The 24,885-nt window shown below is 36.8% G+C and overlaps 1 protein-coding gene across 7 annotated transcripts in view; it reads right to left on the bottom strand.

Moving 5' to 3' along the window:
• The window catches only part of FKTN (fukutin), an 86,756-nt gene that overhangs the window by 9,549 nt on the left and 52,322 nt on the right, over positions 1-24,885 (bottom strand). For 5 of the 7 annotated variants that reach the window (XM_057548618.1, XM_007178253.2, XM_007178256.3 and 2 more), the window contains 2 exons: positions 24,410-24,537; positions 4,256-9,791 (listed from right to left, as the gene is read on the bottom strand). In XM_057548618.1, coding sequence (XP_057404601.1) covers positions 9,578-9,791; positions 24,410-24,537 — 342 coding nt within the window. In that variant the 3' untranslated portion in view covers positions 4,256-9,577. Of the gene's footprint in view, positions 1-27; positions 331-4,255; positions 9,792-24,409; positions 24,538-24,885 lie in introns of those variants that run through there. The other 2 variants (XR_009008639.1, XM_057548619.1) reach the window with 2 other exon arrangements.

The raw sequence follows: 24,885 nt of genomic DNA, 5'->3' as shown, positions 1-24,885 counted from the left end.
AAGTGCTCGAGATCACATGTGGCTTGTGGCTACTGTCTTGGACAGTGCAGGTAGAGTCATTTCTAGTATCAGAGAATGCTCTATTTGACAGCACTGTTGTAGATATTCTCTGGTCTTCCACTAGGATACAGGCGAAACCTGGCTCCTAGCAAATTGTGACCACATGACATGAGGAGAGGACAGCTTCTTAAAAGCTAAGCATTTTGCTTTGTGAGCTCACCCTTCGGTTTTTCTAAGCAGGATCTGGCTGGATTAAACAGTTGCACAGTTTAGGCTCCAAAACAAACTCATACACACTCCAACTATGAGACGATCGTTCTTCTAAGACACCTGAAAGACATTTGTTGGTAATACATTTTCAGAAAATTCGTCACCCAGTCACCTTTCCTGCAATATTCTCTAGAAAATATTCTCCAAAGTATTGAGACTAACTAGAAAAAAAATGAATTTAAATTAAAAAAACTGGTGATAAATATGAAATTAATTAAAGTTAGAGACCTAAGAACAATGACACCAGCTGCTAAAGGGCTTTTGCTGATAAATCTTCTTGGGGAAAAGTCAACTATAAAGGACACAAAAGAATAATGAGAAAATAAATTTTAAAGAGGGTTATTAAATTTACAGAGTAAATCAATAAAAATTGGAGCAGAAAAAGAGAAAAATAAAACAAAAAGCTAAAAATCTGTCTTCCAAAAAATGAGACAAGATTATTCCTTTTAATTTTATTATGGAGAGTGTTACATGTTATGAACGTTTGTAAAATGTTTAAGGACACTCTAGTAAAGTCATAGTCAAACAATGGTGCAAAGAACACATTCAAAAAGAAATCATAAGAGAGACAACTACAGTATTTGGTGTTTTCACTATGTAAAATTTTAGCCATCCTAACAGCTGTGCAGTGATATCTCGTTGTGGTTGTAATTTGCATTTCCCTGATGGTTAATAATGTTGAACATTTTTTTTAAGTTTGTTATCAGTACTGTAGTCCTCTATCTTTACTTCTCTATCATTAATGACAACTTTCACTCCTCCCAGAAAATGTTTTTACACTTACCACCTTTACTTAGCAGTTTATATATAGTTTTGGTATTTGTTACAGGGGGACTAGTAAGGGAAACTATTAAAGAGTAACTGGGAAAATACCAATTCAGATTAGAAATAAAAGGAGGAGGGAATTCCCTGGTGGTCCAGTGGTTAGACTCTGTGCTTTCACTGCTGGGGCTCAGGTTCAATCCCTGGTTGGGGAATTAAGATCCCACAAGCCACATGGCGTGGCCAAAAAAAAAAAAAAAGAAAAGAAAAAGAAATAAAAGGAGTAGTAATTTTCAGTAAAGGTGGACATTTTCACAAAATTTCTAGAAAATGATATATTAAGGAAGAGGAATATGCTGACATTCAGCAGATTTTGTATTTTTGTGTCCAAAGAAAACAAATAAGAGCCCAAAACACAAAGTATGATGTGGCAGAGCTGACACCAGCTGGACACCTGTAAGCTCATACCAGTGACAACACAGAAAATGGTTTCTAACTATTATCTGAGCAAGATCTGGTTTATTAATATTTACTTCAGGAAGATCACATGATGTGTTCATGGGAGAAATTATGACAAAGAAAAATTGTAACTTCTTCCCCTTCCCCATTTTATTGAGATATAACTGACATATAACATTGTATACGTTTAAGGTGTACAACAATGATTTGATATATGTACATATTGTGAAATGATTACCACCATAAGTCAACATCCATTACCTCACAGTTAGAAATTTTTGTTTTCTTGTGATGAGAACTTTTAAGATCTACTCTTTTAGCAGCTTTCAAACATACAATATAGTATTGCTAACTACAGTTATCATGCTGTACATTACATCCCCAGAACTTACTTATATCTGGCGGTTTGTATCTTTTGACCACCTTCAACTAACTAGCCCAGCCCCTACCCCCTGCTTCTGGCAACCACCAATCTGTTCTCTGAGTTTATTAGATTCTACACATGCAATCATACAGTATGTCTTTTTCTGTCTGACTTTTTTTCCTTAACATAATGCCCTCAAGGTCCACCTATGTTGTCACAAATGGCAGGACTACCTCTTTCTTGTGGCTGAATAATATTCCATTCTATATATATACCACATCTTCTTATCCATTCATCTGTTGATAGACACTTAGGTTATTTCCATACCTTGGCTATTGTAAATAAAGCTGCAGTGAACAGGGGGTGCAGATATTCCTTCAGGATAGTAATGTCATTTCCTTCGAATATATACCCAGAAGTGGAATTGCTGGATCGTATCGTTCTATTTTTAATTTTTTGAGGAAACTCCATACTGTTTTCCAGAGTGGCTGCCCCAGTTTACAGTCCCATCAACAGTGTACAAGGTTTTCCTTTCTCCACATCCTCACATGCCCTTGTTAGCTCTTGTCTTCTTTGATAATAGCCATTCTAATGGGTGTAAGGTGATATCTCACTGTGGTTTTGATCTCCATTTTCCTGATTAGTGATGTTGAGCAATTTTTCATGTATCTGTTAGCCATTAGAATTTCTTCTTCAGAAAAATGTTTCAGTTCCTTTGCCCACTTTAAAAATTGGATTTTTTTTGCTATTGAATTGTATGAGTTCCTTATATATTTTGGATATTAACCCCTTATTATACATATGATTTGCAAATATTTATTTCCAACTCATAGGTTGCCTTTCATTTTGTTGTTTTCTGCTCAGAAGTTTTTTGGTTTGATGTAGTCCCACTTGTTTATTTTTGTTTTTGTTGACTATGCTTTTGGTGTCATATCACTGACAAGACCAATGTCAAGGAACTTTTTCCCTATGTGTTCTTCTAGGAGTTCATGGTTTCAGGTCTCATATCTAGGTTTTCAATCCATGTTGAGTTAATTTTGACTGGTGTGATACAGGGATCTAGTTTCATTGTTTTGCATGTGACTATCCAAATTTTCCCAGTCCCACTTATTGAAGAGACTATATTTTCTCTATTGAGTATTCTTGGCTCCCCTGTCAAATATTAGTTGATTGTATATGCATGGGTTTATTTCTGGGCTCTCAATTCTATTCCATTGGTCTATGTGTCTTTTTAAATGCCAGTACCATACTGTTTTGATTACTACAGCATTGTATATGGTAATAATATAGCTTGAAATCAGGAAGTGTGATGCTTCCAGCTTTTTTCTTCTTTCTCAGGATTGCTTTGGCTATTGCTTTTGGCTATTTGGCTAACGATGCTGAACATCTTTTTAATGTGCTTATTTGCCATCTGTATAGCCTCTCCAGTGAAATGTCTGTTCATATCTCTTGCTCATTTTCTAATCGGATTTTTAAAAAACTGTTGAGTGTTCAGTTTCTTTAATACATTCTAGATACTAGTCTTCTTTCAGATATGTAGTTTGCAAATACTTCCTACTAGTCTGTAGCTTGACTTTTCATCCTCTTCTTGTAAGCTTTTGCAAAGCAGCAGTTTTCAATTTTGATGAAGTACAATTTATCAATTTCTCCTTTTATTGATTGTGCTTTTGATGTGAAGTCTAAGAAAGAACTCTTTGTCTAGCCCTAGATCATGAAAATTTTCTTTTTTTCCCCTTAGAGTTTCATAGTTTTATATTTTACATTTAAGCACACGATACATTTTGAGTTCATTTTTATATAAAGTATGAGGTGTTTTTGTTGTTGTTTTTTTTGCCTATGGCTGTCCAATTGCTCTCGTACCAATTGTTCAAAAGGCTATCCTTCCTCCATTGAATTGCTTTTGCACTTCTGTCAAAAATCAGTTGAGCATATTTGTATGCCAATTTCTAAGTTCTTTTTTTCTGTTCCATTGATCTATGTGTCTATGCCTCTACCAATACCATTCTGCCTTGATTACTGCATTAGTTTGCTAGGGCTGCCTAACAAAGTATGACAGACCAGATGGCTTAAAACAAATTTCTTTTCTCACAGTTCTGGAGGCTAGAAGTCCAAGATCAAGGTGTTGGTAGGACTGGTTTCTTCTGAGGGCCTCTTTCCTTGGCTTGTAGATGGCCATCTTCTCCCTAAATCTTCACCTGATCGTCCCTCTGTGCTTGTCTGTATCTTAATCTCTTCTTACAAGGATACCAATCATATTGGATTAGGGTCCACCCATACAACCTATCTCACCTTAATTTAGAAGTACTGTGCTGGTGGCAAGATTACTATTTTACTAGATTGCTTATGAATGTTAGTGGCTATTATTTCTACTGCAAGCTTCAAAAATAAACACAAAATATCTCAAGTGATTAGAAAAATTTTATTCATCGTCCCAAACTGGATTATATATTACAAATTCTGATCAAAATAATAATATTAAAGGCATTTTCAGTAGTACCACAAACTATCTGTACCTGAAGATAAAGTCAAATAGTAAACTGGTAAGCATACACTGAAATTTACTCATGTTTAAAATATCACTTTGTTTAGAAAATTCACAAACACGTTTTTCTGGTTATGATGTGGGATACATAAATAGCTACATATGATTTTCATTTAACAAACACATGAACTATTCCCCATGCTCTGAATGAGTCATCATAAGTCTGCATACTCTTGTAATTTTCTTAATGGTACATGAGACAGTAGTTTATTGTTTTATAGAACAAAATACAGCACTTCTAATTCTCCTCATACTGCCTTTCAACCCCACTGTGAGAGCTGTGCATAAGAACACAGCAGCTTGGGTGGCTCATGGGTCCCGACATAATCTCTGCATTGGTTGGGTTGGGGGATGGCAAGGAAGGCATTCTAAGATATAAGTTCTGAGACTATAGAAACAGATTTCTCATAGAAAACTGTATACTTGTCTACTTTAGCACAGGTACCGTACAAAAAGCATCACTATTGAATTGGTCTATTTGACTTATAAACTATAATTAGGATTTCAGTCTGATGTGGAACAGCTTAAAATAGTATCACATACCCTGTTGATTCTTGCCTAGCTGAGACAGAAACACAAATTTGGGGGAAGAAGGTAGAAAAGAGTATTTTCAATTCCCCTTTATTAATACTGACATAAGCATTCATCAGCACAGATAATTAAGTGAAACAAAGTATTCCAAATTCTTTCCCTCTCCAAATCATGGCTTATATCTGATTTTGGTTGGCAGAGATTTACTAACAAGAAGGTGAGGGTTCACCTCCATGAAAAGCTAGAATACTGAAACAGAAGTCCAGGGCAGACCAGGCACCAAATCTAGGGAGGTGCAGAGAGTGACCTGCTTGGGACCCGGGAACTAGGTAGCATATGGGGATAGCATAAGGAGACCCTAGAGGACAACAGCTTCACCAATAAAATGAAAATATTTGTTCTATTTAGAGAAGGAGGCAACTTGGTCATGTCTCTGAATTCATCAACCATACAATTTGTCCTTTAATGCCTTGTTATACTGAAATGATTTTTTTTCCCTAAGCAAATTCAGTCATGCAACCTTCTGAGTAAGGTTTGTGTCCTACCACAGTTTCTTTAATCCCATTTGAAGAATAATTAGAAAAAGGATTTGGAAACAAGAAATGGAACATTTCTTGAGTATTACCTAATTCTAGGCCTGATACTAAGCACTTTATATTTCATTTAATCCTAACTAAAACCCCTTAGAAGTATTCTTCATTTTGCCAATTCACTCATGTGGAAATTGAGGCTAAGAGGTCCCCACCATAAATCCCACACAATGAAGCTGGGATTCAAACTCAGGCCTAATTCAAAACTTTGTGCCCTTTTATGCTAACATGGCACTTTCCCTAAGTGACATGTTAGAGGTGACTTAGCCTGGGTCTTAGTGACAGAGGAAGAGGAGGAGGAAAGAGAAGTAGCTGCTGGGGCATTTCTTCAGAGAAATCCTTTTGAATGGTCAAGAACTAGAGTTTTTCCCATGCTTTAAAGTTGTTACAAATGATGGCTATGTGTTAGAAGGTGGGAATGTGGCACTCTCTCTGACCGTGTTTTGAGGGGAAGTTTCCCCTGGGGATTTATAATACTAAGAATGAGAGAACTGTTCATTTTTCAGAAGGTGAAACTAGGTGGAGACTTAGAAACATTTGCAGCCTTAGGCCTGTGACATTGGGTGAGGGTTTACTGGAGTGTGGGAATTCATTCCAAGTGTGTTTACCAGATGCAGCTCTGGTCCCCAATCTACCCCTGCTTTCCTGTGGAACACCTTGCTGTCCTATGCGCCATTTGAAGCTTTGTAGCCTGTAAGGCTAGACACAATGGTTTAGGGTCACAAAAAAAAAAAAAAAAGAGAAATGAGCATAATCTATTCTCAATTTCTTGGATCCTCCATAAGAGAGTATCAATAAAGAGGAAGAGGAGGGAATCTTCAAAAGTGGGCACTTAGTAGATTGGTGCTAATGGTTTCCTGGGGAAGTAGAGAGGTAAGCAGAAGTGGGACACATCTTGAGCCTAAGGGAATCAGGTACTCCTGGATATGAAAAATATAATGACCAAAGGCTGATGCCTCCAAATATGAACTATTTCACCTTTTGGAGATAAGGCATGTTTTAGATAAAGGTATGAAGACATTGTAAGCATTTTGGACAAAACACTCCTCCTCTGTCACCTCACACTCTAAATTTGAGCAGAAAGATATTAAGTGGGTGATGGCAAAAACATCCTGAAAACTTCTCTGTCAAGCATGTCAAGCAGGGCTAAAGATGTTGTGCTGTGATCAATGAAACAGGCATGTGCTGGGAGTCATGGCACCCTTAGAGCCTCAACTCTTTCTTGCTCAAGTCACTCCTTTCTGTGCTTATTTATTTAGCTATACAATAAAAGGGTTAGATTGAGTGTTGCAGTGAGGGCCCCTCTGGCTCTTAAGACTCAAGAGCAAGATGATTTTCACTTGAGTGTTAACTTGTTTGGGGGGGATGGTGGCACACATTCTGCCATCTAGTGGTCATATTTCAGGGTTTGCCCCACTGCCCAGCTTCTCAGGGATGCTCAATTTGGAGAACTGAGGTTTTATTCCAGGATCCAGATGTCAGCAGCTGCAGCAGAGGAGAGAAGGACAAGTGCTCCCTGCTTAGAGAAGGACTGAGTGGTCACCTGGTTGTCAAGTGAGAGGTTGTCAATCTTGACTCTTAGGACCTCTCTGGGGACATCCATGGGTGCTAAACAAGTTAATATAAGAGGTTTTCTCCTGGTAAGCCAGGCAAACTGTACCTGGAAGTGGACAGATTAGGAGAATTATTATTGGAACACTCAGGTGAGGAAAGAAAAGTGATCTGATGAGGTGTTGATGGTAGAGCCAAGGTCTCTGGACACTCAGCAGAGTGCAACAGTTAAGAAGTATAGGATGAAGTGTAGCTGAATCTGTAACAGAGCAAGCCTGGCTTTCAGAGTTTGGGAAGGGCTTTCATTCTCCCAAGTTAGGGTAGGACCCGAGATCTGAACTCTGTGAAACCAGAAGGCAGTCAAAAAAGGTATTCTAGCAGCCAGTGGTCTATAGAGGGATGTATATGGAACCTCTGTCCATGCGGCCAAGACAGCTTAAATGTTTGAATGCTTCAAGACCTTGGACTCCGGGGACAGATAAAAAGAAATAACCTAAACAGGGGGTGGGTGAGACACCCCCTGGCAAACAGTGGGAGTCCCAATTTGAAATGGGCAGAAATGTGTAGTGTATGCACTTTTAGACACTAAGTACGAGCAAACGGTCCTCAATAAACAGGGTGGATTTTGCCTGGGAACACTATGATTACCTGTTACATTTTTTCAACCATAAAAAAAAAATTAGGTTCAGCTATTTGGAATTTGGGTATGATTTCCATGGGCTGCTTTTCTAGCAAAAAGAAAGCTGATTACAATGGCCTGTCATTTGGGGACAAGTTTACTGGTAATCTATAAAGGTTACCTGAAAACCTAAATTATGTTAGGTTTTTATAAGAAGACCCAGTGACTATGCACTGAAAGCTCATCCTAAGAGAGGAAGGTCATTGGTTACCACTTATCAAAAAAAAGTTTTTGTTGTTTTTAAAATTTGGAGTGGGGTGGTTGTAGGTTGTAGGTTTCCCCAACTTTGTTTTAGGGAAACTATCAGCCCGTTCTCTCAGACCTTCTGGTTTCCATTTCTGACATTCCTATTATTCTCTAGTTTTCGCGAAAATCTGCCAATCTGGTCCAGAAAGTAGTCCTAAGCAACCTAGATAAAATGTAAGACTTAGCTTCCTATCCTGGACAAAGAAAAAGATAGCAATGCTCTGTGCCTAATATCCCTTTACCTGTCACTTACAATACATAATTAAAGTCACTCATGGGGAGACACAGCCATCCCAGTCCACTCAGGGACATATCTTGAGGGGAAAAAGGAAACTGGAGGGTTTCAGAGTGGGTGGTACTTGACAAAGTAGGGATGTCTGAGTTCTTGCCCCATTGATATTCAATAGATAGGACAACTAGGAACCAATACAAACTTTACAAATACTATGATCTGGGGTGGAGAACAGCTCTCAGGTTTGCCACTTATCTGTATTTTGGAGTCCTGAAGTAGTGCTGGAAGATGAGAGTGAACAGGCAGGTTTACATACCATGGAAATTGGTTTATAGGCTATAAGTGAAAGATATGGAACTGTGATTGATGAATGAATACACTGAGGAGTACATTTAGAAAAAGTAGAGGTATTTCTATTAATATTTTAGGGTTAACATTAAAATTGGAGTACAAGGATTATAAATTCAGAAAATATTAAATGACCATGAATTGCTCATACTTTACCTATTGACTGAGAATGAAATAAGGAAAATATGTTTTATGAAATCGCCACCCTTTCGATATCATGCCTGGTAGCATGGTCTCACTTGAATGATTTGTCAAACAAGTACCATCAGGTCAGTGAAAATATTCTCACAATGGCTGGAAATTTAAGCATCACACAAGCATAAGCTTTCTTTTCACTTCAAATATGAAAATAGAAGGTGTATGGAAATTTATGTATCTTTGACAAGGCTAGAAATAAGCTGTCATTCTCTTATATAATGCTCTGTGCTCTAAGTCAATTCCACATCAGGTTGCTTGTAACAGGAATCTGCTAGCATCTTTTCTTGATGTCACCTGAAGTCTGATCACTTGAATATTAACTCAGCCTCCACACCTTAAAAGTAGCCCTAACATACAAGCTTACACAGGTTATTCTTTTTTACTAGTATATCCTTCCTTAGCTGCACCTGGTAAGCCCATCATCCAAAATGTTAATTATTTAACATTTTGAAAGCACTTACAGAACATATTGTATTCTATATAAGCTCTTCAAAGGGTGAGGGTGTTTCCCTCAAAGGAAAATTGGGGTGCTTACCAAAGGGAGGGGGAAAAGAGGCAGGCATCTGTCTCACTCATCTCTGCTTCTCCACTGTAACCTAGCATTGTACCTGGTACATGGAGACTTTAATAAATGTAAAATGAGAGAATTAAATCAGTTGGCTCAGGAGTTAGGACTCTCTCTGTATCTTCAAACTTGTCATTTTTCTTTGGCTCCTACTTATGTTTGACAAATAGACACGTATCTTTTTAAACAGTCATCTCCCTTTTGTGCAGGAGGGGAATTCTACCATTTCAACCTACTGTGTCAGTACAACTGGATAACCTCATCCCACTCAGAAATGGGCCAGACTCCATTGGGCTGCACATTGTGGGGAGAGCGCTTCCAGTCCCATGTCCTCACAGGAACCTTCCAGGTCTTACCATAGTTGGCTTCGATGTACTCGATGGTTTCACAGGGCACACGAACCTTCATGTCTACAAACTCGGTCCAGCACAGTGTAAACTTGGGAAACAGGTATCTGTGGCAAAACAGGCAATGTGGAGAGGCGTTAGGCTACAACAGCAGAAGTTTTAGCTAAAGAACCCACAACTAGAGTACTCTTGGCTAAAGGACAGTCCTCTTCCACTAAATAGCTTTGGGGATAGACACAGGGGACATTTTGCTGTTTCTGACTGTCCAGTATCTCTTTCTTCTTCTAATGGCAATAGCACCCCAATTTATCTCCCCTATTCCCAGTCCATATGGTTCAGGAGGGGCTGACCCCACCCCTAGGCCCCAGAGATGGGTAAAAAAGACTCAGGCCTAACCAGAAAATTATAGTGATTGGGTCCGGGATGGAAATTTACACAAATTAGGCAAATGAAAATCAGCCTTAGAATTTCTTTTGGAACTATCAGGGGAAGTAGTGTTCTTTTGCTGAGGTTTCTAAGCTGTAGGATGGAAACTGAGCACTGCTAGTGGCCATCTTTGCTGTTAGCAGGGAGAGCCGGTCTGAGAATGAAGTCAAAGCAAAAAGTTGCCAAAAGATGGAGGAAAATGATAGAGGTCAGAAAACCCTGGGAAAGTGCTTGGATTTGGCTGTGGCTATTCCTTAAATACCAATAAATATATAAATATTCTTTTTGACTACATTTCTAATACTTGGAATTCGTAATACATGGAGGGAGGCACATATAGCAGTGAGAGAGGAAATAAAACCCTCCTAGTCAGCCAGAGAACCTGAATCAATCCTGGCAATATATGACATTCTCCAACAATAGCATCATAAATGCTTGTGTGTTTGTGAGAGGACATGTTATTTCCTGTTTCCTGGGTTTCACTCTGGTCCCAGATGGCTTTTGATGACCTTAGATAGCTGAAGGAGAAATTCCCAGGATCAGTCAGGATATTTCTCAAACTCCTTTCCTAACTCGCACAGTAGTGAGAATTTCATACCACAATACGTGAACATGGTAAGACCCACTATATGTTGGCTTTTTGAGCAAAGCTTCACACCCACCCCCTCCTCAGATGCAGGAATAGAGATCTAATGCTTGGATGTACTGTACTTCAACAATACTTCTCTTAAAGGAAACAGTTATACAAACCACCTTCTTCCTGCTCTGCCTTTTATTTTATCACCTCCCCTTTTTAATTTCTGTTCTCAGCCTCAAACTTACTTCTTTCTTGATTATTTTTAATAGGTTACACATCATTAAATCTCCATCAAATCCAAACTGCTACTCAAAGAACCTAACTAAAGAAAACCAAAATAAGCATCACATGTGTAAGGTGAATCTTCTTTTCCTTCACAGCACGGATTTTCTGGGGAAACAGAGCAAGCACAACTCCAAGATGCTCTCCCAGGCTTCTCCCTTGCTTCCATACCTCACGTGAACCCACCTTTTTTTTTTTTTTGGCCTTTCTTTTTTTCATCTCAAATGTAAAAGAATATCTCTAAGCTAGCCCATTAGTTATAATGAATTTAACTCAACTTACAGCAGAATTATTTCAATTAGTAAGTTTCAGAAATTATACTAAAAAACCCATGTTTCTTAAAGGTACTTTGGATCAGTAAATGAAATTCTATATATTACAAAGGAAAGTTAAAACTAGCAGGTTCGTTAGATTTAAGTTTATATTTTAGTTCTATATACTGTGTTGTTGCTTTCTGAGAAATGTTCCTTCTCTTCACAACATGGCAAGAACCTTCAGTAATGAGATTTAAAGTGGCAATAGCAGAGATTAAAGAAATTTAAAATATCAGAGGATTAAAGAAACAAGGAACAGAGAAAAAACCAGGTGTCAAAGTGTAATCAGATTATAGAAATGGGATCTAACTGGGATGTTCTCCAAGGAAAGGTCAGTTCTCAGATATTTTGCTTTTGAATATTATTTTACCACCAGATGAACATAAAGCCACAGATGAAAATGAGAGGCTGAACATTTCTAAAGAAAGCAACAAGTCCCTTCTACACAGACCAATAGGTGCTGGCAGTTAATAGACAATACCAGCTGGCTTCTGTGAAAAGAAGGCCACAGCAAATCTCAAAGCTGAGGAAGAAATAGGATACAGCACAGCTCCACCATCTGCTGGTCCCAATTTTACTCCGCACGCTCATATTCATGGACTTGCTTATTTTGTCATGAGACATATCCATCCATCATCAGCCTACACCCTCCCCAATCAAGATGCTGGTCAGCAGAATGTCCACCTGTCCCATCCTATCAAGTTGACACACTGAAGCTGAAATGAGGCAGAAATCATGGTCTATCTAGTAACATAGGCCAGGAAACTTCCCTCTTAAATATAATCCTCTACAGTCTCATCAAAGAGATGAAAGAAAGAAAAACCATAAGTCCAGGATGATACAATGGATGAGAATACTACAAATTTTATAAAAGCTTTTATAAAATGAAATGTTCAAAGCTTTCATTGAACAATGAAAGGTTTATCAACAAAAACAAAACATTTAAAATATATAAGCAATCTTAAAATTACTCAAAGACAATTTAACTCAAATGTTAATTTTTGCCCTAAATAAAAACATCCCTAAACCATCTTTGTGGTTTTCTTTTCACCAAATAATTTTCAAGCCTTTCAGCAAAAAGGAAATTCCAGCTTCCTAGGAGAAGAGGGAAGATAAACAATCAAATGTGAAAACTGATGGTAAAATGGGATTGTGGAGAGGAAAAGGGGGGGTGAGTGACTCAGAACAGCGCATGCCATGTACCCTGTCCAGGTTACCAGTAAATAATGACTAAGACTATAATTAGAGTCAATGTTCCCTTAGCTTTTAAAGCCCACATTAAGTTCTCCTAAGCAGTTTGTACTTTAAAGCTCTGAGATAGGATCCAAAATGTGAACAGATTTAAATTCAGACTAAACAACCCCAAATCAGAATATAAATTCAAGGGATCTTATCACACACACACAAAATCCTTCCATTCATTTTCTAGTTCATACCACTTTTACTTCTTTTTATTTTTACAAAAAGCAGTAGTTAGAATTAAGAGTTAGTTGGAGAAGACCATTTTTTCCCTCACAGACATCCTTAAAATCTGTAAAACTACTTTTTGGTGGTTGGATAAAGTAATTTCATCAGTTTAACTGTACCACCTAAAAACATAATTGCTAAATGAAAAACACTGTTTTTACTGTTAATTAGTTAGCTAGGCTAAGTGAGAGAGACATCATCAATGACAACTGAATCTGACCTTTTTAAACATAAGTTTGCATTAAACTCTAGAGTTGGAACAGCAGAGCTTTTTTAAACAAGAATTTCCTGCAAAACAACACAATAGTTTATTCTCATTACCAATTTTGTCTCTTCTTCTAACTCTTAATTTCTTTTTCTTGTGTTATTCCAGTGCAATAGCCCTCCAGCATACTGCTTAATTAAAGCAGGGACAGCATGCATTCTTATGTTTTTTTCTGATTTTAACAGAAAGGCTTCTAAAGTTTTACCATTAAATACGATTGCTCACTCTAGGTTTTTGGTATATTCCCTTTATTAGGTTAAAGAAATTTCAGATCCCCTTTACTCCAAGTTTACTAAAAGGCCTTTTGTTGTTGTTAATTATGAAATGTATCAAATGTTTTTAATGTCATCTATTGAAACAATCACATACTTTTTTCTCCCTTTAATCTTTTAAGTGTTGAGAATTACACTAATACACACACACTACAAAATTCTATTCATTTGTGTTTCATTCAGGATATTTTCATCTGTGTCCACTAAGACAGTAATTTCCCTTAAAATTTATTTTTTGGTACTGTCCGAGTCCAGTTTTGCTATCAGTCATAAAATGAATTGCTTAAAGCAGTTTTCTTTTTTTTTCCCCCAAAATAAGCTATATAATATAGGGAATAATCTATCCTGTGAAGGCATGGTAAAACTTTCCTGTAAACTTTCTAGGTCTTTTGGTAGGGAAAAAAAGGGGAAAGGAGGATTTTTGATTAGTAATTCAATTTCTTTAATGAGTATAAGTTATTTAGAACTTCTTGAGTTAAAATTTTGTCATTTTCACATTTTATCTGATATCACATTTTAGACTGCTGTCTTAGTTGTCCATAGCATTTTCTTTTGAGTCAGTGTAACACAGTTGTTTTGGATCCATCTTGCTAGATGTCTACTTAGTTTACTACTTTTATAATTTGTTGTCTTAAGAACTAGCATTTGGATTTGTTCACCTTTGAGAGTTTTTCTTTCTTTTTTTTCTTTTTTTGGCAGAGCCACATGTCTTGCAGGATCTAAGTTCCCCCACTCGGGATCGAACTCAGGCCCTCGGCAGCAAACGCATGGAGTCCTAACCACTGGACTGCCAGGGACTTCCCATGATACTGTTTGGTTTTTATTTCATTAATTTCTTCTCTTGGTTTCCTTCCTTCACTTTCCTTAGACTGACTGTGCTGTTCTTTTAATCTCTTCAGTTGGTAGCTTAATTTTTTCAAACCTATTCTTTCATACTTGTTTTTTTTTCTCCTAGTCTCAGACCTTCCCAAGGGACATGGGATGGAGTGACTAAATGCACTCAGCTTGTGCCCCACCGATGAGCTTCCCTCCGCCCTACTTTTTAGAGGATGGGGTGGGGGGTGGGGGTGAGTCTGAATTGGGTTACGAGGCCCCCGTGTGGGGTACCTCACATCAGCTATTGAAATACTTATTGTTTTTAAGGCTACAAGTTTACCTCTATCCTCTTAACCGCATCCTATTTGAATCCTAAAACTTTTGTAATTTCCACTATGATCTCCTTTTTAATTCATTAGTTATTAAAGAGGGCATTTTAAAGTTTCCACACTTTTTAAAGATGTCTTTTAATTGTTGATTTCTAATTCAATTCCACTGTGGTCATACAATGCCATCTACTGAAATAATCATAGTTCTTTTTTCCCTTTAATCTGTTAATGTGGAGAATTACACTCATACACACACACCTCACAAGAATTTTATTAATGCTTTCAAATGTACTGAGATTGCCTTCATGTTGTAATACATGATCAACTTTTGTAAATGCTCCATTTATAGTGGATAAGAAAGTACATGCACCATTTGCTGGATGAATATTTATATATATATATGTATATGTCAAATAGATCAAGCCTGTTGATTTTGTCCATATCTTCAATATTTTTACTAGTTTCTTCTTTGCTTGACCCAGCAGTTTTTAAAATAAAAGCATACCAAAATACCCCACCAAAATTGTGGACATGTCAAATATTCATCAGAATTTCATCAGTTTTCGATTTATATATTTCAAGACTATATTGTTAGAGTCATAAAGGTCATGAATATTATTTCTTCTTGGTGAACTGTTCCTTTGTAAAATTATGTAGTGGGCCTTTTAATCCTTTAACATTCTCCCCTACCGCAACCCAATAAAATTCTATTTTGTCTGATAGTAAAATGACAGTAGAATTTTCTTTGGCTAATAATATTGGGGTATATTTTTTCCATTCCTGTAATTTTCAACCTTCCCATGTGATTTTGCTTCAGGTGTGCCTCTTCCAAGTATTTTATAGTTAAATGTTGTTTTCTATCTCATTTGATACTGTTTATCTTTTTGTAGGTTAGCTTAATCTGTGAATATTTATTGTAATAAATTATGTATTTGGACATATTTTGAACTCTAGAGCCAGACTGTCTCGCTCAAATCCTGGCTTCACCAATTACTCTCGTGTGTGACCTTGGTCAATGTTTTTGCGCCTTAACCTCATTTATAAAATGAGCGTACTAGCAGTACCTCAGAGAAATGTTAGCATAGAATGAAAAATATTATAAATGTAAAGTGCTCAGAATAGTATCTAACACACATAGTAAGTGCTATAACAATGCTGACTAGTTTTATGATTATTTTTACATGTTTTCAGTTTACCATACTTTTTCTTTGCCCTACCTTTCCTACTTTCATTTAGAATGATAAAGGTTTATAAATTATCTTTTGTTCTGCTTGTTTAGAAGTTTTAAATAATATTTCTATCCAGTAGTAATTACTGTTTGTAATATTTACTGTTTATTTTTCAGCAAACATATTTCACTACACCATTTTCTAATAAAGACTAATGTATACAGAATCTCTATCCTCTTCCTAAACATGGGACTTAGTATACTTTATTCCTTGAACACTTAACAAATCGCCTCCTCCTTAACTTATTTATTTATTTTTTTTTAAGGTAAATCTATTTTAATTATTTATTTATTTATTTATGGCTGTGTTGGGTCTTCGTTTCTGTGCGAGGGCTTTCTCTAGTTGTGGCAAGTGGGGGCCACTCTTCATCGCGGAGTGTGGGCCTCTCACTATCGCGGCCTCTCTTGTTGCGGAGCACAGGCTCCAGACGCGCAGGCTCAGTAATTGTGGCTCACGGGCCCAGTTGCTCCGTGGCATGTGGGATCTTCCCAGACCAGGGCTCAAACCCGTGTCCCCTACATTGGCAGGCAGATTCTCAACCACTGCGCCACCAGAGAAGCCCCTTAACTTATTTTTGACACGTCTTTTTTTTCTTTACACAGGTAATGGCTAACAAATTTACTGACATATTTTATCCATTTGTGTGTCCACCATTTTTTCACATATATCATATCTTCCTTCTGTGTTCTTTAATACAGTTTTAAGTGTGGATCTGTGAGACATAAATTTTCTTAGTCTTTGTACATATGCAAATGCCTTTATCTTGACCTCTCTCTTGAGTATTAGTTTTAAGTGTACGTAACATTCTTAATTGACAGTTATTTCTCCTCAGCTTTTGGAAGATGTTACTCCATTATCTTCTGTCCTCTATTGTAGCCGAGGTATATGTGCTATTCCTTTATGAGCAATCTATTTTCTCTGGTAGCCTATAAAATTTTTTTGGTTTTGGTATTACTGTTTCCTTAAGAAGTATCTAGATGTAGATTTATTATTTATCCTGCCTGCCTGTCTTTAATTTGGAAATTCTCTTTATATACTCCTTCTTCATCATTTACTTCATTCTCTTTTAGCTCAGCTATGTCTTTTAGACATATTCATCAGTGATTTGTGTTTGGAGCAAAGGGAATATGGCAAGGTGAGGAATTATTGTGCCACATTAATTATATGTCATCAGCATCAATTTTGCCCATAGTTTTCTAAGCATTTCTAAGAAATCAACTCTTTGTTTTCTTTTGTTTTTGATTTTTTTTTTTTTTTTTGGCCACGCCATGTGGCTTGCAGGGTCTTAGTTGCCGGACCAGAGATTGAACCTGGGCTCCCTGCAGTGGAAGCATGGAGTCCTAACCACTGGATCTTCCCTAAAAACCAACTCTTGAAAACCAAAGTTACAGCATGCTGACTAGTATTTTTTTAACTATCTCTTCCACTAAACCTCTCACAATCCTACCACAGATTATACAGAAGCAAAAGGGGTAATAGAGGAATGGCTAACATACTTTTCAGAGACTGGACTGGAATATAGTCTCTCTGAGGTCTTTGTAGATCCCATACGCCAATCCTGTCCCAAACTTCTAACATATAATCAATATACATATAGCATATACATGTTTTATAAGATAAAATTCTACCCATTGAACCTTGGTTTTCTTCTGACTTCCACTGTAAGTTGAGTGATTCCATCTATCTTACTGACAAACTCTCCTATGCAATCTCCATAGGACAGAACTAGTGAAGTAGAAGAAATTTATATCACCAATGAGAAGACAAATTAAAGCTTGTATGGTTATCATTTAACACCTGAATGCACATACTTAATGACCATATCAAAAACTATTCATTTAAAGCATGCACAAGACTTTTCTTTAAGGCCAGAGGGGAAAACCTCGAGGCATTTTTATTTCTACTGCATAACTTCCAAAAACCATATCTATAGCTCATCAACAAGTAATTAGACTCCAGCTGTGCTTGCTTTGTCTCAGACAATTTTTATAGGGTTCCTTTTTGGATATAATAGATAATGAAAAAGGAGATTAAATTACAATTTCAAATTTCATACTAAATACAAAAAGCTTCGTTTATTTTGATCTCAGATTATCTAGTTTGTCCAAGCAGATGCAAACGGCTCCAAGTTTATCACTGCAATTAGGTCTGCCTTGATCAAATTCATGGCTTCTGGTCCCAGATATCCTTCTGTTTCTACTTGTGATCTTGGGCTCTTTTCTCTTAGTATCAATTTTCTAAGTCACAGAATTTTTTTCTCTTTCAAACTCTTAAATCAATTTTTCAAGCTGCAATTTACACATAATGAAATGCACCCATTTTAAGTTTTGACAGGTGCATATACCTGGGTAACCACTAAAATCAAGATACAGAACATTTCTACCACCCTGCTTCCCAAAGCTCCCTGTGCTTTTTGGCAGGCATGCAGTCAGTCCACCCTGGCTCCTGGTGATCAATGACCTTTTCACATTCTTGATTGGTTTTGCCTGCTTTACAATTTCAAATAAATGCAGTTACATAGTACCTACTCTTCCTATTTGAATTCTTTCACGTAACATAACTTTTGGAGATTCATCCACGTTATTGCATATATTAGTAGTTGGTTCCTCTCTGTTGCTGAGTAGAATTCCACTGTTTGAACATACCATAATTTGTTTATTTGGTCACCAAAAGATGGGCATTTGGGTTGTTTCCATTTTTTGGCTACCATGAATAAAACTGCTGTGAACATTTGTGTAGAAGTCATTTAGTGAAAATTTGCTTTTATTTCTCTCAGAATACTACCATATAGAATCTCCTACAGAATTATATTCAAACAACAAAACATATTGCAGCCTTAAAAAACCAAATTTACTTCATATAAGTGAAAGGCCCGCTATTTATTCATTCTGAGGTAATCTTCTCTTAAAAAAACAAATAAAGCTCACTATATAAAGAACTGCCACTTCTATATATTGTATAAGAATACAATTACCATATAACATGCATTCAATGTTCTGCCCTCCATGGTTTGGAGGTGTTACTAAGGAGACCTAAGACATAATCTAAATGTTGTAAAATATGAAGGTATAAACAGAGTAGGAAATATGACACCATTTTTAGAAAAGCTAATGTTTTAAATGCACTCATTTAAAGAAATTATTCAAATTTGCCTTTTAGCTTCACAGCTATAAGTACTTAAAAGACAAATGTGTTTTTTGAGAGCTAGAACTATGGACGCATAGTATCAATCTATGGAGCTGAGAGAGTCTATGAGTGGGTATTCAACAACCGACACCAGTCTTTAACTTCTTTTGAAGCAGTGACTTAAAACAAGTGCGGTGACTTAACTTCATGGCTTTGATTCTCCAAAGGTGCTACGTTGGATCAAGTCATCAGTCTGGTGTCACCCTTTCATCTTAACGAAACACTGTAAACTGTGCTTAAGTGGACCTGGTTTTAGTTTCAAGTAGGGTTCAGGTCTCACTCAGCCTGACAGATTTATCAGGACTGATTCTACATATAACTCAGAAAGGACAGAAAAATCAGCAGAAGTACCCAAATACAGCATGAGAGGTAAAGGGAAAAGAAAAATCTATGGGAATTCAGAGGAAGGGGAGATTATTTCCACTTAGAGGTACTGAGGAGCAACCTCAAAATGGAGGCAACTCAATGCCCTTGAATGGCAGAACTGGGACATGGGATGACGTCTAATAACCTGGCACTACTAGTGACATACTTAAAATCGCGGACTAAAATCAAGTTTCAAAAGGCTGGGGTCTAAATACACTGTGGTATCTAGGATTAGATCCTAGAGCAGAGAAAGGACATTAGAAAAACTGGTGAAGTACAGATAATATTGAGAGTTTAGTTAACTGTAATGCACCGAGGCTGGTTTCTTGGTTTTGACAAATGTACCATGGTAACAATATGTTAACATTAGGGGAAACTGGGTGACTGTATCCAGAAACTCATCTGTATTATCTTCTGTGAATCTAAAATTATCACAAAACTAGAAATTTATTTTTAAAAAATAGGGGGAAAAAAGGCAGGTAAAATAAAGCAAGCTGACAAAGATGACTGAGGAGGCCTGTACAGCTGCAAAGAGCCTTAAGGAGTCAAAGGAAAAACAAGACACTGAGCAGTAAAATCTTGTACTTTTACTGTTATCAGAACATTGACCAATTACCCCTCTTTTTCTCAAATAGCACAATCAAACAATAATAATAATTCCAGTTCTGGGAATCTATTCAAAGAAACAACCCCTAATAAAGCTTTCACTTTGTATATAAAGATGTTCACAGAATTTTTTAATAATAAAAAAATGGGAATAATCTAAATAGAATAATAGTTATATAAACCTATTATTAGACCTTTCTCCATATTCCTCCTAAGTCTCCCTAACAAACTTCTCTATTTTTTATGCCACACTTCCTTGTCACTGCTTCTAGATAGTTGATTTGTATCTCAACTATACATGACACCTATTTAAATCACATCCTGCTGACAGAGTACTTTAATATTTGTTTCATGGTCTAGATTATGAGATCCTTGAGAGCAGAAACTAAGTTATATTCACATCAGAATCCTTAGCACACAGCAGTTAGTAAATAAATTTTGCAGAAATGAAATGTTAAATTATATAGGAGTCACACTTGGATGAGTCTAGTCTCACAGAGGACAAATCCAAATTTTTTGAAGATCTATACACTAAGCAGAAGCTGCATATATCAGAAGGCCTAAGTAACCCACAGCTAGCCCTAGGGGTAGCAGATTTCCTATCAGAGGATACAGAGGTAGCTGTAATATTCTGACAATGTCGATAAATAGAAGGGCTACTTTCATGGAGGGAGTATTAACAATATGATAGAGATTGTGGTGACACTAACATTGTGTATGGGTAAGAATACGAGCTCTGAAGTGATATGGCCCTAGGTCTGAGGCTTAGCTCTGCCTTAATTTCCTCATCCATATCATGAGGTGACAGTAAATCTCCCTTATAAACTTGTGGTGAGGGTTAAATGAGATGATGCATATAAAAGCTTGGCATAGTGCCAAGCACATAGTAAATATTCAATAAAAGTTAATTTTTATTATTACCATTATTATTGCCTCTTAAACTTCTGGCCTCTACTTACATCAGTTGATTCAGATGTGAAGGAAAGAAATAACCCAAAGGAATCTGGGCAGCATCTGTAAGAACTGTGAAGTTCTGGAATGACAATTTCACATCTGGAGGCATAGTTAATATATTCATCACTTTTTATTATTGGCGATTGGAACTTGGAGAAGAAAAATAAATATTAAAAATCCAGACAATATTTAAGAATGGAATTTAGATTTTAGGTGAAAGTATGGGTTTAGAGTAAGAATTGGAGATGGAAGAAATATGAGACCTGGGAAGAAAATGCTTGCCCAAAGAGTAACTAATCCAGGTTACCACTGTGTTGAAAGTCCAATGTTTTGTATCAGTGCAACACATGAGTAGTAATAGTAATAGAATAATAATATGGTAATGATAGTTGCAGCCATAGCTAATATTTACACAGTACTATGTGGCAGGTACTGTTCTAAATGCATTACTACATATATTAACTCATTTAACCTATTAACTCTTAGACGGAAGCATTTAGGCTTAAGAATCCAACAGGTCTGAAGTTAAATCTTGGCCCTACCATTAATGGCCAGAGAACCTTGGACAAGTTACTTCTCTTCTCTGGGCTTTAGTTTCCTCGTAACTAACTGGGAGTGAGAACACCTAACCCACAGGGATAATGTGAGGATGATCTGAGATTAAATAATAAATTACCTATCATAGTGCCTGATATCTAGCTGATACCTGGTAGCTATAGCTTTATCATTGCTATCAATATTGTAATTATTATTAAATCTTATGACCAAAAACATCATTCTGAAGGCATGCAGAATAAAGTTTTGAAAGGGGAAACTTTTTTCTTCCTTCCTCATTCCTCTTCACCTTTTTAAAAAATGGTAAGCATCCTATACTATTATTAAGCTTTTTCTCAGAATAAACTACACATGAATAAAACGTAGAATATTATAAAGATAAAAAGACCCTTAGACTAGCTTTAAAGATTTTTCCCTCTAGGAACAATAGTGGTGAAAATTCTACAGTTCCTTAAAGTAAATAGTACTGAAGAGTATGAAAATGGCATATGGCTGGGGGAATCTTCCAAAGAAACTACTCCACACAACCATCCCCTTTTCTCTTCTCTGCCTTTTAAGGTTATGGTAACATGATAGAAAATCTGAGACTCACACCATCTGTCCAGGCAGTTCTATCACTGCTCATTTCTCTCGTTAGATAATCAGAACACTTTCCACTTCCCAAACACTGCTACCATAAAGAGCAGTTAAAGCAGAATGAAAGAAGACTTTTCTAGCCAGAGATGTAGTGGTTAGAAGTGCACAGTTCTTTTGAGGTCTGACATGGGATTATGTCAGTGAGAAGAAAGAAATCCTTCTAAGAAAGCCTTAGAAGAAAAATTAAGACTAACATGATTATAATACAAGCTTCAGAAATTACTTTTCTTAGAACAAAGGTGACATTCTCATATGAGTTCTCTAAGAATAGGTGTGGCAGTTTAATATTGAGAGAATTATATAGGTTTCTGATCTGTAAATTTCTTATAAGACTAAGAAGAGAAATACTACTGCTACAGAGAGTATTAATAATAGCAGCTAATAATTACTTAGCACTCAGGACATGCTTAATTCTCTTCAACACCCTTTTTGTGTATTAACTCACTTAGTTCTTAAAACCATTCTATGTAGGAATTTCTATTATTATTCCCATTTTACATTTGAGGAAACTTAGGTACAGATAATATAGCTGGTAAAACGGAGAGCTGGGATTCAAAAGCAAGCAGACTGGCTCCATGCCTTTAATTTCTATGCTACACTATCTCCCAGTTTAAAAAAAAAGCCTCTAAATTATGTGTTAAATTTGGCATCATTATCATATTTGAATAAACAAACTATAGCTAAATGTCAAAAACACTTAGCTCCCTATTCACCTAGCCATAGTTGAGAGTGTCAATTACAAATTCATTAACTTACTAATTTCTGTCTTATAATCTGAGCTTACTCAGCATGAAGGTGTTTGTTGTCATAAAGCAAAATAATTTTTTATAATAAATGAGTTTTGGGAATATGCTCCAGGATCAGGGTCAATTGGGATACTTTATGACTTTGAGAAAAAGGTTTGGATTACTCTCAAACCTCCAGAACAAGTTTAACCTTACACGGAGACTCCCTGCCTTCAAATAGATTCAGTGATCCCAGTAGGGTATGTCTAAGTACCCAGGAGAAACCAGTCCAAGTTTGGAATTCTTCTTCTATGCTATGTAGAACATTCCCCAATGCGCCCAATGGCTCAAATTTATTCAGTGATAGGAGCCCCAATCTCAGCTAGTTGGTGAGGGAAATTTATGCTACTGGTCATATAACAACCATAAGAATGACAACAACGATAGCAATCACATTAACAATCATAATATTAATAATATTAAATAATAATAACAATGGTAACCACCACTTACTGATAACTTAATAAGTGCTAAGCATTCCGCTAAGTGCCTCATACTGTCAGGTGTATTAGAGAGGCAGTAGGGGGTAGTGATTAAAAGTATGAACTCTAGAGACAGGCTGCTGTCTGACTTATTCACTGTGATGTTGAACAAATGACTTAAATTCTCAGTGCCTCATAGACTATCTGTGGTTGTTATGAGGATTAGATGTGTTAATACATGAAAAATGTTCATAGTAGTGCCTGGTACACAGTAGTACTACTCAAATTTAATGGGTGAGGAGATTAATGTTCAGAAAAGCTAAAGGCCATAATTAGGGTGAAGCTGAGGCTTCCCGGGTCTGCCTGATTCCAGAGCCCTTGCTCTCTGGGTTCTCTTTCGCATTCGTTCTCTCTCTCTCAGAACTGTGAACAGGCCAACTGCATCATAAAGGGCACTCAGTTACTCTAACGTCATTTTTGTCTTTCGTCATCAAGGAGTTTGACTATGGCAGTACTAAAACAAAAACGTTCAAAATGCCAATCTAACATATTGCAGTCCATCAATTAATTCAGAATTGAGAGACTCTCCCCCTGCAATTTTCTATCTGAATCATATGTCTTAAGATTATAATTGGCAGTGTCTTTCCTTTCTTGGTAGCACATAAAATAATGGTACATCTTACAATGCATATCACCTTACATTTGACAATATGGTAGCTGTTAAGCCCGATCAGTATCCTTTAAGGATTAGCCCTCAGTCTGTGTTAAAGGCACATTCCAGAGGTTGCCCAGCATTCATGACCTCAGCTCCAGCCAAACCAAATCTCCTCACTTAAACTTCACTTGACCTTAACAATCTCCTTCTTACTGACCCTTACCCATTCTCATCAAATTATCAAGCTCCTACAGCTCTAACAGCCAATCAGTTTTTTGGCTCAGGCTCTGGGCCTGATTTTTCTGTTCCTTATTTTGGCTTTCCCTTTCTGATGACTCAAGGGCTTCCAATCACAATGACTCTATGGACTGACAAACCCAGGGGCACTTCCTCCTCAGGGACTGTCCTTATAGGTAGTCCTCACTTCTCAAGCATAACTGGGCTCTCTGGGAAAGCTGAGAAAGTATCAGCTAACAGTGAGACTTGACAGTCGTTTTTTCCCCCCATTTTCAGTTACCTCCTTATTTCTACCTTCTGCAGTTATTACTATAGCCCCTTTTGTAAGTACTTATCTGATTCATACTTAAATTTTTTTCCTGTTTTGGCCTGAGTGCCTCCATTCCACATATGGTCAGTCTCTTCATAGAAGAAAAAAATGTCAAGTTTTACATCATCTTTTCCCTGGAAAGATAGTTCCAAGCTGTCTTCTACCTAGGGAGAAGATGAAAATCTTCACAGACTGAAACAAAGGAAGTACATTTTTTAAAACTAAAAAAACAAAAGATTTTTATGTTTTATATATAGAGAGAGTATAGGTTTCAAGATACTGTTTTTCAAGTTGGAGCACTTCTGAAATTGGGATGCATCAGTAGCACACCATCGTTTGATTTCTTTTTTTTTTTTTTTAACATCTTTATTGGAGTATAATTGCTTTACATTGTTGTGTTAGTTGCTGCTATATAACAAAGTGAATCAGCTATACGTATACATATATCCCCATATCCCCTCATTCTTGCGTCTCCCTCTCACCCTCCCTATTCTACCCCTCTACGTGGACAC

This window comes from Balaenoptera acutorostrata, chromosome 6, assembly GCF_949987535.1.
Source record: "Balaenoptera acutorostrata chromosome 6, mBalAcu1.1, whole genome shotgun sequence".
Lineage (NCBI taxonomy): Eukaryota > Metazoa > Chordata > Mammalia > Artiodactyla > Balaenopteridae > Balaenoptera > Balaenoptera acutorostrata.
This window is presented reverse-complemented; position numbering and strand designations above follow the sequence as displayed.